The 19,120-nt window shown below is 49.4% G+C and overlaps 1 protein-coding gene across 1 annotated transcript in view; it reads left to right on the forward strand.

Annotated features, from left to right (window-relative positions):
• The window catches only part of LOC143037428 (uncharacterized), an 82,713-nt gene extending 64,772 nt beyond the window's left edge, over nt 1-17,941 (forward strand). Inside the window, exons 5-6 of the mRNA XM_076205613.1 lie at nt 10,727-11,503; nt 12,809-17,941. Coding sequence (XP_076061728.1) covers nt 10,727-11,503; nt 12,809-12,988 — 957 coding nt within the window. The 3' untranslated portion in view covers nt 12,989-17,941. The remainder of the gene's footprint in view (nt 1-10,726; nt 11,504-12,808) is intronic.
• Nucleotides 17,942-19,120: the final 1,179 nt, after the last annotated feature.

The following is a 19,120-nucleotide window of genomic DNA, read 5'->3' on the forward strand; positions in this document are numbered from 1 at the left end:
GCCTTCGCCTCCTCCTCTCAGCTGCTCTCCATCACCGTCACCTGGAGGGAGGGGTGGAGGAAAGAGGGAGCTAGGGAAGGAGTCGGTGGAGGATGGAGAGAAGGAGGGGTGGAGCATGGAGGGAGGGAGCGTGGGTGGATGGCCGGAAGATGATTGGGTGAGTGGGAGGGAGGGAGGGGGGGTGGAAGGGTGGATGGGTACGGAGCGCCGCACTTCCCGGTGGGGGTGCTGCTGCTCCTGGTGCTCGGCGACGCTGAAGGGTGAATGCACTCGCACGCACGCAGGAGGCGGCGCCGGCGGAGGAGGAGGAGGAGAGGCGACGCCGTTGCATGACTGAACCGTTTTCGTTCCTCGGCCTCCCGTCCCATGCCTCTTCTGAAGAAGGGAACTGCTCCCTCCTCCTTCTCATGGACATCATCTCCTCTTCCTCCACTACGTCCTCTTCCTTGTCAACTTGGACAAAGCCTCACCCGGAACCACCCACCAACGGGTACGTGAAGATGCCTTCGGTGTTACCCTGGGGAGGGCCTCTGCACCTGAGGTCGGTTTCCCCTTGAAGTCAGGATTGGGTTAGCCGTGAGAAGGGAGGAAAGCCCCTTGCTCAGTTGTTATATCTACCAGAGCCATAATGTCCCTCTTTGCGCGCGCGCGCGTGTGTGTGTGCATAAGATATACACTCCCTGGCCCTCCGACTCGTAACAGCTTTCACCAAACTTGAGGCCCTCTGTCGTCCGTCACTCCTTCCCCCAGCCTCTCTCTGACCCCCCCCACCCCCCGCAGGACTTGAAGACATTCCATATCTTGAACGGTGTTGTGATTCCTTCGGTGGCGAGGTTCTCCCGATCATCACATGGAAAGGAATCCTTACGTATTCCATCCTTGGCCACCCTGCCCTTGTAAGCCTTCGTCAGGCTACTATATCTTGAATCAAGGACTTCTGTATGGTCTCCCTGACCTGTTGGTCCAGATGTCTTTCTTAAAACCACATTTTTCGAAAAGCATTCTGAGTCCTCGTTCATAATCTTTCGTGAGTCTTCAGTCTCACAACCGGACGGACGAATGGTCAAACCGCCCTATTGCGTGTTCTTCTTGAGATGTTGAACAAAGAAGAGAAAGTATAAACACACCTGGTTCCTGCTCCAACCCTTTCCTTCACCTCCCGATTCGGCCCATTGATTTATTTTCTTTATACGAACATCGTGACAAGATATTTAATGTAATCAACATCTTCGACATCTACATATTCAACTGAGGGATGAATTCGGGACGGGACGGGATTTCGATCTGCCAAGACCCCAATTTGACCCTTGCCCCCCCCCCCCTCCCAGGCACGGGGTGGGAGGTGAGATTCCACTCTTATCATCTGACACGCGGGTGACCTGGTTTTCGGTTAAGTGACGACCTATTGGCGGGGTCTGCGGAGGACGAGTCTTCATGGTACCCAAGTGTTGATGTTGGGTCACTTTATTGTACGTTTCCAGGTTCTTCATCTTTGATCAACCCCCCCGCCTCTCTCTCTCTCTCTATATATATATATATATATATCTATATATATATATATATATATATATATATATATATATATATATATATATATATGCCCATATACTAATATTCAGACTCAACAACTAGGAAGCTCTCCTGTCAACAATTAGTGCAATATTCGAGCGAGCCCCCGGGTCTGGCAGAATGATCTCAGGCAGTGTGGAGAGATGCGTTTTGTAAACACACAGTATATCAAATCTAATGTTATAAATTATTAGTCAAACCACTATGTATTATTTATCTTGTTCGTTCAGATGGGTACATATACAAGTTGGTGGCAGCTGAATATATATATATATATATATAAATGGAAGATCTTGGTAACATGACTGGATACCTTATTCGACGCATATTCGAACCTGTTCGATACTCACCCTCGAACACTCGAACTCCTTACACACTCGAACCTGCAGAAACCTCCGTACACAAATTTTAACACCACCACACGCCTTGAAGTCCCCTCTTCAGGCGCAACATTTGATCCAGCGATCTGCACACAGGGTTGAAGCCATTTCACCCTGTAACTCGCTTTTTACACACAGGGGAACCTTTTCAGATCTGCCCAAACACACTCCACACACACGATTTGAACTTGAAGCTTTGTTTACATTCTCGAATTATTTCCTACACGATCAAAACATCTTCATGCTCGACCGAACGCGCGCGCGTACACGTACACACACACACACACACACACACACACACACACACACACACACACACACACTCACACTCCTCCGTGTACTCTCCCGCATAAACTCCCATGACGGACTGACTCCACGTGCCGAGCTCCAAGACGGGTTGGCACCTCTTGACGAGATGCCGAGAGGTGCCAAGTTGTCAACGTGGCACGCTTGGCACACTGACCCGCTTCAGGCCTTCGACAAAAGTGGGCGTGGTAGCCCCTGGTGGGCTTACGGAGCGCCCGCCGAGTCTTTTTCCCCCTTTCTTGGGCGGTAGCCTGATCAGAGCTGAAGATTACAAACTGAGCGCTTCTTCGTCGATTTCCAACTTCGCGTGGGGCTTGTATGACGTCACAGGGGGCCGTGTCCCCCTCTCACTCCCACCCACCACCATCACCAATTCCCACTGTTGCGGGTTCCTATCTCTCCCGATACCAGCGGTAGCATGACTGCCTCGTTCGTAGCACAAAATCCCAAACTCGCGATGTTCAAAGACCATAAGTTTCCGCTGCCGTATCGTTAAGTCGCCGGGCGCGAATTAGAAAGAAGTGGGTCTTTAACGAGGGTGAGCAGTCACAGAGATGATCATGACCTCTGTCGTTGTGATGGAGTCTCATAAATTGAGGCAAACCGCCTGGCTGTTGATGGATATACGCCGCGAAGTATATAGATCACTGTGCTGATGGGATCTCTCTCGGCTCGACAGGAGATAATATTCGGAGTCGTTCGGTGGGTGCCGCCTGTTGGTCTCCCAACCTGTAAACAAACTAACCAGTTGCTTGAGGCATCGAGGTCCTATGTACAGTTGGCTTCACTTGTAAGTACCTTTTTGACTGACATAGCCACATATTCACTCTTTCCATTCGGGACACTCAGACATGCCCTGAGGGTCGTATATCACTTTTGACCGCTCTCACTAGACCCTCCCCAGACACATTCCATATATATGTAGTACACTCCACAAAGCTTCTGATAACCCTGACATAATAAAGGTTGTGATGTATGCCACTGTGGCCAAGGGTTTGGTGTATTTGCATTACATTATCGAAGGGTTGCCGTGGCATTGTTTGCTGGCGCCTCCAGATAATAAAATACAAAGAAATGCAAGAGATGCAAACAGCAACAGTCCTAGTGATCCTTATGGGGCTTCTTGCGAATTGAAAGGGAATGTAAACAACGGAAACGGTTAAGAACCAGTGACTTCATTTAAGTGTATGAGCTCACGATGCTGAGAAATAAGTTATCTTCTTTCACTATCTTTGCCATCCATAAATCTCGTATTTTCACAATGGCCTGCATTATACTACTTTGTCGGACAATTCGAGCACCTAAACCAGTGTCATTTTTAGTTCCCTATCTATTCACGAGGAAGTTGTGATCGTGTTTTTTTTTTATATACTTCGGGGGGAAACGAAGCCCAGTCAAGTTGTTTTATGTTTGTTTATTCGGGGCTTTCTGTTCTGTTTGGGCATTCCTGTGACCTTGAGGAGGTGACAGCGTATGTTGCACAAGTTTTAAGAGAAGAAATAACTTTATGGATAGGGATGGGAGGTGGTGAGGGACAAGGAACTGCCTTGTGTAGGCCTTATGGTCTCCTGCAGTCCCCTCCTGTGGGTCGGACAACGGTCTGAATGGGTTTCAGTAGATCGAGATCCACAAAAGGCCGGAGTCCGACCCCTCATTTGCAAAAGAAAGGAAAAAAATTGAACAAGAATATCTATAAAAATAAATCACCATGTTGAAGATGTTAACTACAGACAAAGTACAGTAGAAATAGTCAAAAGCGTTTCACTAAAACATCAAAAGATGATCGTTCATACCGTCCACTTAATCACCGGTGACTTCTACTTGCCCTAGAAGCTCGAAGCACACAGGGGCAAAGGGGGCCTTGGTCGTAGCAAGGCGCCATCTGGCACAGAAAACTAAAATGAAGACGTAGGCACATGATACGTTTAAACACATTCACCAAAAATCACGTCCAATAAGTCGTGCTTATCATATATATCCGTTAAGAATCAATGGAATAACACATTTGATGATTATGTAAACAAAACTATACTGTGGAGCAGTGGTTCCCAAACTAGGGGAGCGCGACCCCCCAGGAGGGGGAGGGGTCGCGACGTGACGTCATCTGCTCAAAAATCATGGTTTGATAATAATGAAACCATTCCAAGAGCAAGTATCTGCTGTTATATACTGTAAATGCAAAGTATAATTTTATCAAACACCACGTTTTCTGTTAAGATATAAATAGAAAATATATAAATATAAAAAACATAATTTTATATAGATACAAAAAACGTGGGGGGGGGGCGTGCAGGTCTGGTGGAACCAATAAAGGACATCATATGAAATAGTTTTGGAACCACTTCTGTAGACTGTCAGTGGTCCCGCCTGCCAACACTCAAATCAGACTGACTGTCTGACACCAGTTCCCGGCGACATCGTTGTTGTCAAACTTTTCGAACGGAGAGCCATCTGTTGACCATCTGGCGGGGAGTTGGGGCGGGGGAAGGGCGTTTGGACCTTCGGAAGGCATCGTCGCCACTAAATATATCTAGTGTATTAGATTCTTTCTAGGTTTCCAGTCTCAATCGCTCACTTTTCATTCATGTTCATCTCACTCGGGTCATGGCCCAGCTGTCCTCCTCTCTGTGGTCAAGTTGGGTCGACAGATAACACTGAACAGGTGATGGTTGTTGCATAACACTGTAAATAGGAAGAACAAGATTATGTAGAGGATTTGGTATTGCGAGATCTCACTTTGTCAAGAACAGGTGTACCTCTCCATATAATTAGTTTATTAACTAGATGTACAGTCACGAACAAAAGTCTTGACCCACGCATACAGTGCTCACAACGTCAATATTACTTTCTGTCTGGTACGTGATATATTTTCTTATGTGGTGTTTAGCTTACAGTTAGGTAATTTTCTTGAATGTAAAATAATCCACGTACTCGACAAAAAGCATATTGACGTTGTGACAACTGTAGCCTGGGTCAGAACTTTTCTTTGTGACTGTACATGCTCAGTTATCCCCAGGACCGATCGACTGGAGTGAACCAACTCAGCTACCCCCTCCCCCTCTTAGTCACGTACTGATGATTTAATTTCTACTTTCATTCATGTATTGTTCTATCTATCTACGAGTATATACCAAGAGCTTCTTTCCCCCATATAAGGGGGGTTGCCAAGCCAAAGGCACGCACCCATTCCCAGAGCTGGGCGCGTTCCTTGGTGCGTTCCGATTTAGTTTGGCCGCAGTTAGCACCCCCAAACTATTAATGTTTAAGAGACAGGTTCATACCGAAGGAAAAGTCCGGTAGCTCACATAATATACCAAAGAAAAATTTATCAGGCCACATATTATACCAGCACCTATATTGCTTTAATAGTTTGGGAGAACTAACTGCGGCCAAACTAAAGCGGAACGCCCTTAGGAACGCGCCCAGCTCTGCCCATTCCACATTCATCATCCACCTTCGTTTTCCTTTCATCTTACCTCTTGAATGAAGACTCCTGTCTCCTGTCCACTGCCCGAGTCAGAGGCACTGCAGCGAGACACGGCACATCCACAGCAAGGCCGGTTCAGTTACACGTCCACCCTCTCTCGTCTCCATCCTCCCCTGCGGAAAATAAAGACGGGAAGAAATCCCTTCGGGATGCGTAGTTTTTCGCTACGTGTACTTATGTATTAATCAGAAATAACACGGGTGAACTTCATTCCATTCTCTTTCGAAATAATAACCGTAATATTTATTAATCGTAAATTGTCGACCATTGTCCGGGGAGGCACCGGGATAAAAGTGTGTCATTTGGCGTAAAGATAACGAACCCCTCTCACCTGCGATGCAACCAGAGACCACAATAAACAAGAAGAGCACGGAACTCGAACTTGGGGAAATGGTGTTGGAAGTGCAGTGTCCGCTGCTGCACCTCCAGGCCGCCTGTCCGTCTCGGTGCCAAGCGGTGCCAGGGACGTGACGGGTGGGGGAGCGGGGGAGGAAGGTGGGGTTGTAAGGCTTTCGACCCCCCTCCCTACCTCCACCCCCCAGGTGGTGCTCCAAGTTCTACATATTCTGACGTGACACGCGGTTACGGAGAAGACGCGAGAGTATCCGGAATCTGAAAGTACCAACTATATTGTATTTTATATATATATATATATATATATATATATATATATATATATATATATATACACAAATATATATATAGATATAGATATATATATAGTTACTGGGTATTGGTTATAATGGTATTAGAAAATCCGATGTGAGGCACCTAATGAAAAGCAATATACTGGATACCCAACACCAAAAGCTAAATTGCCATGGCTAAGATAAAAGAGGGAAGACAAATGGGTGTGAGGTGAGGGAATGGTGGGTACATGCCATGACTGGCCACGTCCCATATAAGGGGGGAAAGGCCTTTTGGTATATGTATTCATGTACATTCACTGGGCGATTTAAGGCGTCTTTCTAGTACAAGTATGACCAACTCTGTAGGAACATACTGCTTTAGAAGGGTAAAAGCCTCCCTCCCCTTCTGAAAACTTGCATGAGAGTCTGTACTGGGTAACTGGGCGGGGGAAGGTGTGTGGGGGGGGGGAGTCTAGGAGCAGCGGAAGTACTGTAGTGTCCAGATGTGATGCCCCGCTGTTAGGTCGCTTCATTTTTCGTGTTGGGCCTACGGCTGCAGGTTTGAGATAATAGCTTTGGTTCGGGCCTAAAACGGTTTGTGTGTGTATAAGCATGCGTGCATGCGCCTGTGTGTGTGTGTGTGTGTGTGTGTGTGTGTGTGTGTGTGAGTGTGTTTGCGCGCGCGCGTACGTGCATGCGCCTGTGTGTGTGTGTGTGTGTGTGTGTGTGTGTGTGCGCGTGCGTACATGCGCCTGTGTGTGTGTGTGTGTGTGTGTGTGTGTGTGTGTGTGTGTGTGTGTGTGTGTGTGTTTACGCGCGCGCGTATGTGCATGCGCCTGTATATGTGCGTGTGTGCGCGCGCGCTCGTGTGCGTGCGTGCGCCTGAGTGTGTGTGTGTGTGTGCGTGTGTGTGTGTGTACATGCGCCTGCCTGTGTGTATGTGCGTGCGTGCATGCGTATGCATGCGTGGTTGCGCCTCAGCAGTCTCGCAACCATTCCTGTTACCATTTACCCATCTAACTGTCCACAATTGATTTTTCATCTTCCATACTCTTTATGGCTCCCCAGGCGCCACACGGCAGGCAAGCAAGCACGCGAAGCGTTTTTGGAAAACGTCGATGTATGGGTGTGCATGCGGGGAGGTAGGCCGGACATAATGCTTGTGTAGGCGGGCGGGCCGGCCGGCCGGCAGTGTATACAGACCGCGGTGCGTGCAGATGGTGCCAGTGAAAGCAAGCAGCCGGATCCAGCTGCTCAGACAGGTCGAACGGTTGAGTCATTATACTGTCAGCGTAAAGCTTTGAGAGCTTTATGGCGACTGCTTTGCTTAGGAGCCACACCGCTGCTTTCAACCCGTTGGTAGGCTTCAGAGTGGTCACGGCGGCAGCCTACGTCAGGAGGAACGGGGGATATTGCGAAGGAGGCGGGGACGGGAGAGGGGGGGGGGTTGGAGCTAGAGTGTCAGGCGTGGTGCCAAACAAACTTGGTGCTCGGGGTTGACTGAACCCCTTGAAAGTGATTACTCGCCCGTCTATGTTTATTCTGACCGCAGGCAGGCGAAGCTACTTCATTCAGACGAGGAAGTCCCCCCACTGAGGATCTCAAAGGGGAAACGCCTTCGGGATATAGCGTATTGGTCCACGTGACGTGGTCAGGGGCGTCGTGGCCGTGGGCGTGCTACAAGTAGGTGAGAGCCTCTAGGGCGGACCTGTGGACGTGTCAGCGGACAGGTCGAAGATGACACATACGAGGGAGTACGTGCATCTTAACACGTAGGTGGATACAAATCTCGCGCGGATGAACCAATGATACGTGCTCGACTGATGGTACCGACTACATAGTGCACGTGATGCACCACGGTCTTGGACCACGTGTTGGACTCGTGATTGACAGTTGTTACCCCCTCCCGGATGAGTGCATGCAGTTGGTGGAGAGGGGAAGAAGGCTATTCAAGCTGCCTTACCGAAAACTGAATATGAAATGTGAAACAACACGACCCCAAGTTCGTGGGGGCACAACGAGGCATGTCTGGCAACGCGAGGGTTAGGACGAATACACACGCGTTTGTTGCATTCACGTGTGGCGTATGACGTGCCCGTGAACTCTGTTTACAAAACATGATGCGTTACCAGTTTGTGTGGCGCTGTCCATAAGTGGCCATTTGCACGGTCAAGCGGTTTGTCAAACTAGTGTTTGAAGTCATGTTTGACCGTGTGAATGGGGGTATTTCGTTGACAAACACGTTTGGCAAACGTGTTTGACAACCAACCAACACTGTCAAACCATCACTTCAAACACTTGTTTGACAAACCGTTTGACAGTGTAAATGGCCCTTAAGAAGACCAGAGGGAGGGAGGGATGCGCCCACAATGACCCAACGACATGACGTCATAGGGAGACTGTTTTGCAACGGTCGCCTCGCTTCACGCGAACTGCCTACGTGACGCCGCATCACACAATGTCGCAGTTCCGCAGCGCACTGGGTTAAGGGGTTGGACGACGCACTTTTGTACCGGGTTCGAGTCCTGACCACGATGATGTCTGCGCTCAAAGTTATGCTATTGGCCAGCCCACCGATGAGCGCACGTAAGAAAAAAAATGTTGGAAATATGAAATTAATAACGCAGATGGCTCATGACGTCATGAAATAACCTTTTAGCTGTGACGCGTTTTGTGTATTTCATCCGGGTTGCCAACTCGGTTTTTTTATCCATTAAGGGAAACGCCCAATTTAAAATTATAGTAATTTACCCCCAGCCAACTCTCACAGAGCTAGATTTTGTATTTTGTGTTGTAATTTGTGTATTGTGTTATTGTTACTCTGTATTTACCTCTTCACTGAAGAGGAAGTGTTATATTGATAAATGTAATAGTCAAGCGGCAGCCAGGGTATGTGGAAACGTGTTTCCCGTTTCGAAACAGGTTGAATGAAATAAATCAATTTGAAAAAAATTAATAAACTAAATTCTTTTCGTGAATCCAGGTCCTCTTCTAAGGCTGCGTTAGGGAAAGCGGGTAGTACAGAGGGCAGAGGGTTGGGAGGACGAAGATACACGTGCATGCCTAAACACGTAGGCCCGGACCACATTACCGCACGTGGACCTGCGCGTGAGGCTAGTGCCGCCGCGTGCGTGGGCTGTTGTCGTCACAACGACGACGCAGTGTGGGCAAGGAACGTTGTCACCTTACGGAACAAACGTGTCCACTCGGCACGTGGGAGGGAGGGAAGGAAGGTGAACGTTGCTTGACCTTGGAGGGAACGTCTGGAATGTTCTCGTACTCTAAGGCCGCCAGAACCACTTACCACCTTCTCCCCCTTCCCCCTCCCCGAATCGGCACGACACGAAGCGACCGGATCTCGCAAGTTGATTAGGCCTAAGGATGGCCGTGGCTCCGCCCGCGGCAGATTTCTCTCGCGTCATCTGGAAGGTTCCTCAACTTCTCTTAAATACCTGCGCGCGCGTTCATGTACTGTACCAGTGAGGCACCCATGTCCTCTAGTTGTGTTAGTAGGGTTTATTCATGTTTATATATATATATATATATATATCAATCACTTAGACAAATGGTTATAGCACATTTGTAAATAATAATCACGAAGAACCTACAGTCGGAATAAAAGGAAACTTTAGAAGAAAGTGTAACTTCTATATTACGGCTAATAGATATAGCCCTCTTCAGGAAGAGGGCTATTAGCCGAAATATAGAAGTTACACTTTCTTCTAAAGTTTCCTTTTATTCTGACTGTGGGTTCTTCATGATATATATATATATATATATATATATATATATATATATATATATATATAATTTCGATTGGGAGAGAACCTTGAAAAGGGTGGTGGTGAGGACTGAAAAGCGAAATATATATGAATCAGACTTATGAGGCCTTAATTGTTAATACGAAAAGGTTTATTTTTAATGTTCCTAGATGGTAAATGTGTACAGGGCAGTTTGTCGTGAAAGATTTGGGAAATTGAGAATTGTATAGTACCAAGTTGTGACACGTCCCCCTCGTGTGTGTGTGTGCGCGCGCGCGCGCGTGTATAGTATATACATATAGCTACATTGTACAGTGCCACTCGTCGCACTTTCACATCTTTATTTAGTTTATTCCATTTTATATATTTTTCACACGTGTGTGTGTGTGTGTGTGTGAACGAGGGTGGGAGAGGATATACAAGAAAACTAGCAAATTAGATTCCTACGTTTTAACTAAAAATCCATCGTACACCATAGATATTCCCTGAAGATTTTTATTGATTTATCTATTTTTGGCCATTCACGTATTTGCCACGATTTCAACATTCTTGTAACCTCCATCCTGACACATTTTCCTTCTCGATCTTCCACAGGAAACGCGAGGTAGCGGTTCCCATCCATCGTCACTGGACCGCGTGGTAAGTCCGCGGGACGAGGATTCCCAGGACGAGGACGACGACCAGAACGACCCGGACTACACGACGACATCGCCGACGGCGGCGACGACAACGACGACGGGGAGTGCAAACAAGCGCAAGGCCGAACCTCTCCGGGACGGCAAGGTCGGGGTTACCATCGTCAAGGACAAGAACAGTGAAGGTCCTCCGCCTCCGAAGCTACCTCGACTAGGAGCGCTCCCCAAGTCACCCACCTCCCCCACCAGTCGGGCAGCGCCAATCCCGACGACCCCTGAGGACGACCACATCTCCTCCGCCTCGTCCTCGCCCACCTCCACGACCAACACCACCACCACCACCACAACCACCACCACCACAACCACCACGAGCCCCCCGACTTCGTATACCCACACCAAGCCCCATCACCACAAATCGCCAAAGTCCCCCACGCCGAGTCTACAGAAGAGCCCCAAAGCCGCCACCACACCCACTACGCCCACGACGCCGCAGGATAAGAACAGTATCGTCACCACGCCGCCCGTGCCCGTGCCCAACGTGGGCGGGGACACGACGCCCCCCATTCGGCCGCCACATCTGGTCCAGGTCAACGGCGACGCCAAGATCGAGAGCGGCTTAAAGACGGAAACCAACCACGAGAAGTCGGAGAAGAAGGAGGACCACGAGGAGAAGGCCTTCGAGGAGGACGAAGAAGAGGAGGAGGAGGAAGAGGAAGAAGAGGAGGAAGAAGAAGAGGTAAGCATTGGTGAGGGTTATTTGCTGGCACTGCCATGCAACGGGGACGTAATGTGTTATTTTTCGTTCCAATTGAGCGCGGAGGATTTTGTGTATCAGAAGGGGCGGGGTAAGGGAGGCCTACTCCAGCACCCCCAATGGGGTCTCGATCGGTCGAGACAACTTACAGGCAACTCGACCTTAGCCAGAACAAAATCTACGAAGGATGACACTGGACTGAAGGAGTGTTGGTACTTAAAGCAGTGTTTCCCAACCTTTTTTTTTTTTATCAGGCGACCCCAAAATGATCCTCATGATATGACCTTGACCCCACTAATCTATTTGTATGTGTTAATATATATGACTAGTTGTTTACTGTAAAAAGTAGGGGACAAGTGTGTGTATATATATATATATATATATATATATATGTGTGTGTGTAAGAAAGGTAAGGTTAACATCATGGTTATCGCATTGAATTCATATTATTTTACAACAAAATAGCATACAAGATGGCGACCCCAGGGTTGGGAAACGGTTACTTTGAGTACCAGGTTGAATCGATTGATCTCAAAACAGGTTGACATTTTGATATGTCAAACCAGTGACCGTGACCTACTTTAGTCTTTTTTCTGTTTGGAGATTTCATTGAGGAATAGACACGCAAGATACCGGGTCCTGATCTCACGTCTTTGTTTATTGAAATCATTTGCCTTTTAACCTTAAAAAGACACAAACAACCTCAGGTTTGAATAGGATAATGGAACACTACAATCCAGATGTGGTAACTTAACTTTTGATTAATATAGTGTTAGAATATGGGTCAGTCACATAAATGTGTGGTTCTTCATACAATTGAGATAGCATATAACAGGCCATTTAGGACCTATGTTTATCCTACTCGGGACAAGATCGGGTACGTTTATTATCCCACGTAAATCGCGTTTGTACCTGGCGCAGTATTAAAGAACCGAATATTTTTTATTATTAAGAATAATGAACATTAAGGCAGCTCGCACACCAACGCAACCAGTTGCATGAAACCAGTTGCTTACGACGTTCCATCCAGTTGCATTGCAACTGACACAATGCGGTTGCTTCAATATGAGAATTTCTAAAGAAATCAGTATCAGTCGCAATGCAACTGGTTGCATTGCTGTGCGAGCTGCCTAATTCGTTGAAATAAAAACCTCGGGAATCAATTAGTTTCTTATTACAAGGCGAGAGTAATCCCCGCCAGGTTGAAATAAATGGGAGTATGGTCTGGTAAACGAGGATCTGTTTGATGGGCAGCGCCCCTTGTTCCCTTTCCTCTCTCCCCAACAGGTCTTGGTGGCCCCGAACCCGAGCTACTGGTACAACCGAAACCCTTTGGCTGACGAGATCTTCATCACCGACGTCACGGCCAACTTGATCACGGTGACCATCCGGGAGTGCAAGACACGGCAGGGTTTCTTCAAGGGCACGACCGACGAGAACCAGAACTCCCAATCCTCCATCAAGTGATGGGTGACCACCGGGGGTGTGACGAGGCGAGGAAGAAGAAGAAGGACGCGTGTCTACGTTGTCGCGTCGGCGGCAGGGCCAAAGAGCTGCTTTCGTCGGCCTCGAGACCTGCTTGACGGAGGCCCGTGCGCAGGGGAGGTCCTGAAGGCCACAGCCGTCAGCGCAACACTTCTGAATATGTGTACATTGCCAAGTGCTTAGATTGGTGCCGCGCCCTCCTCATCCTACCCCCTCCCCCCCCGAGTGCCAGTAGCTCGCTATCTCGCCTTGCCATGTAGAACATCGGGTGAAGACCCGTAGGGCAGTGGCGACGACGGCGACGACGACGACGACACCGCGGTAGTGGCCGTGCTCAGCCACGATCGTGGCCCAACCCAGTCTCGCGCACTGGCAGTAGCGCCACCCCCGAAGAGTGCCTCTGCGGATCTGACCATCACCCTGTGAACGCAGCACCAGAAGGCCCCGTACACGCTGCGCCCCCCCCCCCTCCACCAGGAGCGCTTCCGAATGCATCTCCGTCGGGAGTAGGGCATCAGTACAGATTCTCCATTTCCTCTTCTACGTGTGACCAAACTTCCTATGATACCTCTTGCCCATGACGCGTATCGGAGGCTGGAAGCTGGAACACGCAGGAAGTGGAAGAGGAGAACAGAGGTCCCTTGGGTGGGGCGCGATCGTCCCCCCCCCCAAGTTGCTTCCGCCTTGACACACACATACACACACGCGCGCGCGCACACACATACGCGCACACACACAGCATCCGCCTCTGTACTCCAAGCTTCCAAAGCCATACCTCTGCTGTTCCTGTCCGTACTAGAGCCACAGCGTTTAGAGATCTACAGCCCTCAGAAGACAGAAGAACGACCTGTGTTTTTGGTGAATACCCCGGTGCCTTCTGCTGCCGTAGGGGAGGGGGGGGGAAGTGTTGCCGAAGTGCTTTCGAGAGGCCGCGGGCGGCCGCGCTCTACACGATCGGGTGCTCCAGACTGGAGGGCGAACTGCAGAAGACACACACGTGCACTATCACTCTTATTCTAACGTGCCCAGTACTCCCGAGTAGTCGCAAGAGCATGAAGATATTGGATGTGCAGTGAGTGAGATGGGTGATAGTGTCATATATAAAGTTCTTGTGTGAAATTCCAAAATATGAGGATACCAGAAGTTTAGTGAGGGAGACTAAGCAAGCAAGACGCGTGAAGGAGAGGCAAGTGCATCGGTGTCGACTTAGCCAAGGCACAAGAACTGATGAACCAGTCCAGGTGAAGCGAAGGCAACCGCAAAGTCCACTGCAAGGTGGCACAGTGATAAAACCTAAGTGCAGATGTACGAATTGTGGAACAGTGGATGGTGGAGATTGGGGGGGGGGAGGAAAATGCTTTACGGAAGAAAAACAATGAAACGAGTGCAATCAACATGTTTGATGACGTCACTTGTTTGGCGTCATCGTTCCGTATGTGAAGGGGAGGGGTTGTGCTGTGCTGTGTTGACCTGCGCATCTGTGCAGGTGTCGAACGTACGCCCAGGATGCTTCTATACTACCCACCACAGCGGCATGGTAGCCCAGTGAGGTTAGGAGTACGTGTACCTAAGGTCACCTATCGACTGTGGTCTCCCAATCCACAGGATAACCCGGTACGAGTGTTAGTGGTCATAGGTTCTCGCCAACAACAACTGTGGTGCCAAGAAGAGAAGGTTGATGGTGCCACAGTGGGCACTGTTCCCCTCCCCGGGGGATGGTGCCAAACCTTTCCCACGACACCGTGTGTGTGTTTTTTTTTTCAAATTAGGAAACCTTTTTGTACAACCAAGGTGTTCTTCCTCTCCTTGCGTGCATGTGCACATATATGACCCCATACGTTATGAGTCTTTTAAGTTATGAATACTGTGATTGTTCTGAATATATGTGCCTGAGAACACCTTCGGGTTACCTGTTGGCCATAGCTCCCGAAGTTACTTGATTAACCCTCATTCTCCCATTACCACCACCACCACCACCACATGTACTGTGCCCATGTAGCCGTCCTTCCCCGAAAGTGAGACTTACTACCTAATGATCGACCGACAGACCAAGCAATCAACCAGGAGGGAGGCGGCACGTTGTCAGTATTTACAGAATATTATACAGAGTGAATACTCGTGACTTGTTCATTTATCCTCAGTACACTATCCCCACTTCCCCCCGACCACAGACGCTCCAGTTCATAGACGAAGTAGCCCCCATCCCCAACAGGCGCAGGACGTGTTAGTGGGTCAACCCAGACAACCTGGTTTGACCTACTTTGCGTTTGCGCACGTCACTGAGCTCGGCAAGGCCTAGGAAACCCCTTCACCCCGACCCTTACTCCCCCTCCATCATCAGAGGAGCCAAAAAGTTCCGGCGTAAGGCCAAGGATGGGTGGATTGGGTCAAGGTCTGAACAAGAACAGGTGTCACAATTAACACCACAGTCGGACGAAAGAAAGAGTTGCGTAAGCGAAACTTATTTTGATTGCTAACTGCGATCCTCTTCAGAAGGCTGATGGTGCCACAGTGGTGTTAATTGTGATTTACAAATGTGTTACTACATTTCTCACCAGTGAAAAACAGGTGTGTTCACTTCGGGAATAAACAGGATCGTAAAGAGGTGCAGCAGTCGATCAGGTCGACTTGTATGTTCGTTCTCAGTCCTGTGGTTCGGGGCAGCATCTCTGTGACCTCGTATTATGTCTCTCTAAAGTGACCTGTTCTTGTTTAGGCCTTGGTTTGGATCTGTACCTCTCTTGCCTATCGCGTCTCTTCTTGAACCACAGTGCCAAGGCCCACATCCCCTCCCTGACCTTAAATTTAGTTACAGCAAGCTTCCCAAGAGATAGCTTGTGCTATGCAAATCTGAGGCCCTTCTATGGTTGTATGAATGTGTTTTTGGCCAATGCAGGTGTTTGTATGTCATGATAATTCTGCCTTGGTTGGTTGGTGTGTAAGGAACGGCTATGTATTGAACAAGGGATGAGATAGTGTAGGCTAAGCCAGGTGTTTTTTCTAAGTTGCACGCGCACACACACACACACACACACACACACACACACACACACACACACACACACACACACCTTTGTACTTAAATGTGAATATTAGTCTGTGGTTGCATACGTGAATATAAGGTGACAATAAGAGATTCGTATACATAAGGAAAATGATATGTACATATCTTTAACAGTGATGTATTTGAATATTAGACATTTTTTCATGAGCGCGCGCGAGACTGTGTTGCATGCGTCCAAGGGGGGAAAAGACTGTGGGAAACGTGTCTACAGTGGGTGGAGGTGTCTCTTGGGATGAAAAGGGATAAAAAGTCCCGACCGACACGCCCCCCGCCTCCACCCACCCAAGGGAAGAGGTGTGTAACCCTTCTCCCCCGTGGTTACAGTACCCACCAAAAGGGCTCTGGCGCCCCCCAGGGTACCGAAACTACGGTCTTCCCCGTGGGTGATGATGCGGCACGGAGGACCAGGGCCTCGTATTCAAGAACGGTCAGCCGGCGCCCTACGGTCACCCAGTGCCTTTAGTGTCACACATTGTCCCCTTCTGTAAACTTGAAGAACATGGCGACCCCCATCCCCTCCTCTTCTGCAGGGCGACCGTAGAACACCCAGCAACCGTTCGTGGGAACTGCTCATAACGACGCGATGCTGCAGTGCAGATATGCTGTCACATCATTGTCGTTGTCCTGTGTTCGGGTGCACCACTTTAGCGGGGACCCAGGCGTTCCCTGCTGCTGTAGGAAGAGAGGAGGCGGAGGGGCCTCTCTCTCTCTCTCTCTGGGTCTCTCTTTCTCTCTCTCTTCCTCCCACGGGCCCACACATACACAGTCTTTTATGTATATATGTTTTCCGTATGTGTAAAGGTTTGTTCGGTTTTTCAAGGATGTAAATGGAAGTGTATAGTTTTAGTGTCCGTTCTAGTCATGGTCTGCACTGCGGACACTCCTGGAGTAAGAGGAGGAGGAGGAGGAGGCACGGCTGACGCTGTCTTGCCCAACAGCAACTTGGCACTTGGCATCGATATTCGACGACGACGACGATGGTGACGATGACTTCGACCCGTCGACGCTTACAACGTTCCTCCAACTGGCCGCTGTCGCCGCTTTCGTAGGTCAAGGTCATTTTGAGAGGAGTTGGAGGGTCAGGGGGCGTGTCTAAATGAAGCCACATGTTCAAGTGCCAGCATTCATTGCTTGGGTAGAGATTAGTGGTTTATGCAGAATGTTGATGTATGATAATTACACGAGATCCGTACCCAAGCAGTGCACAAATAAACATGTAAAACGTTACTGGTCTAGTGGTTTTGGCTCGGGGTCAAAGCTCTTGAACTACTCTTAGCTTCCACTATGCAAACACAACGTCACCGAGTATTTGACATACAAGAAAAACATTATGCTATGTAGTAACTACTGCATAAGACCAAATACTTAGCAACAAGCGTTCTAATTCGTATATTGAAAACGTCAAGGTGTTTTAAAGATTTTTTTGCCGCGATCGTGCCAGCTCAAAGTGGAAGAAAGTGTACGTGGCACTGGCACAGACGGAGGTGCCAAAAAGTGGCATGGCACGTTGTGAGGCTCCGAAGGCGCCTTTGTTATGGCAAGAGAGCTTGAGTCGTGACGATTCCTTCCTTCCTTCTTGACTTCCCCCATTTCTTTGTCCTCCACCACTACCAACTCCAACACCACCACCACTACTACTACTACCACCACCTCCCTCACCCACACCCAGCCACTCACGTTGGTCTCGCAGGGTTTGTTGTTGTTCTGAGCCAGAGATGTGCAGTGATGTGGAAAGGATACAACAGCTGAGGGGTCGTTTGAGGCCACGGTGGAACGGTAAACAATGTTCGCCAGCGGGTTGACCGGCGGAGTCTTGAAGAGGTTCCGGCCCTCCCCTTCCGTTATGCTCATGATACTAGCTAAAAGAGAGGGGAAAAAAAAGTAAAGCGACCATCACCGTATAGACGTTTAAGGGCGTGTGTACACTTTTTTTCAAACAAGTACCCGGAGTAGAGATTTCCGCAATTTAAGAAAATCTCAGCGTATGCGGGCGGGGCTCAAATTTGTATATCATGTCACTGTTGGGGGTGGGGGGGGGGTGTCCCTTACGTCTCGGTTGCTTGACGCACTAAGGCTGGTTCTGGGAAGGGGCCCGGGGGAGGGGGGGGGACGAGTTCCCGGAACCCGTGGGAGGGGAGGGGGGGCAAAGGTTCTGGGACTGGAAGGGGGGATGGGACGTCGCGGCCTTGCTGCGTATAAGTAGGAGTTTGGGGGGGGGAGGGATTGCGTGGGAGGAAAGAGGTAAATGTTTTGAGGGACGGAGAGGTGTGTGGGGGGCTAGTACTGATGTGAATGGAGATGAGAAATGGATGGGAGGTTGGCGATTACCCATACAAAGATGCAAACACCAACAAATCTAGGTCCTTACAGGGCTGCTTGCGAATTGCGAGGGGGCATAAACCACTGATTTATTGTCAGCGTAGGACGACCTATATGGATGCTATGTACTGGTATATTGCTATTTTGTGTCATCACGGAAGAGGGGAAGTTGAGACTCTAGGTTCACTTGGGAGTCGAGTGGGAGTCCTCTCAGGGCCTTCAGTTGATCTGAAAGTCTAGAGGATGGGAGTTTTGAGGAAAGGGAGTTCGTTGCATCAGCGAGTCAGGTCAGGACAGGCCGGGCCCCCCGCGCATGCGCACGCCGAGTGGACGGGACTCACGTGAGAGTAGCATCCTCCTCAGGAAGGAAGGAGAGTTCTGTAGCCTAGCTGCTCACGTGGTGGGAGCTGAGTGCGTGCGCGCGCGCGTGCGTTCAGCCCAAACACGCGCACGCCTGCCGTACTGAGCAACAGGAGGGAACAGAAACTTGGATCCCGAATCTCGCTCGCGCTTAGGCCCGCCTCGTTCATCTAACTTCTGGAGGGGGAGGAGGGGGGGGGCTTCTGACCCTCCCCCACCTCTTCGCCCGCGCCTTCAGGCTGGCTCCCCCGTCCACCGCTATTCTTCACAGGGGCGGGGGGATCCGCAGAGTTTGTACTTGGCCTGTGAAGCCCGTCAAGTGCAGGCGGGAGTCAGCGGCAGCAGCCCCCAGCTGGTTCGGCCTGCGACTC

This window comes from Oratosquilla oratoria, chromosome 22, assembly GCF_046742065.1.
Source record: "Oratosquilla oratoria isolate Oo_2021 chromosome 22, ASM4674206v1, whole genome shotgun sequence".
In the NCBI taxonomy this organism is placed as follows: Eukaryota; Metazoa; Arthropoda; class Malacostraca; order Stomatopoda; family Squillidae; genus Oratosquilla; species Oratosquilla oratoria.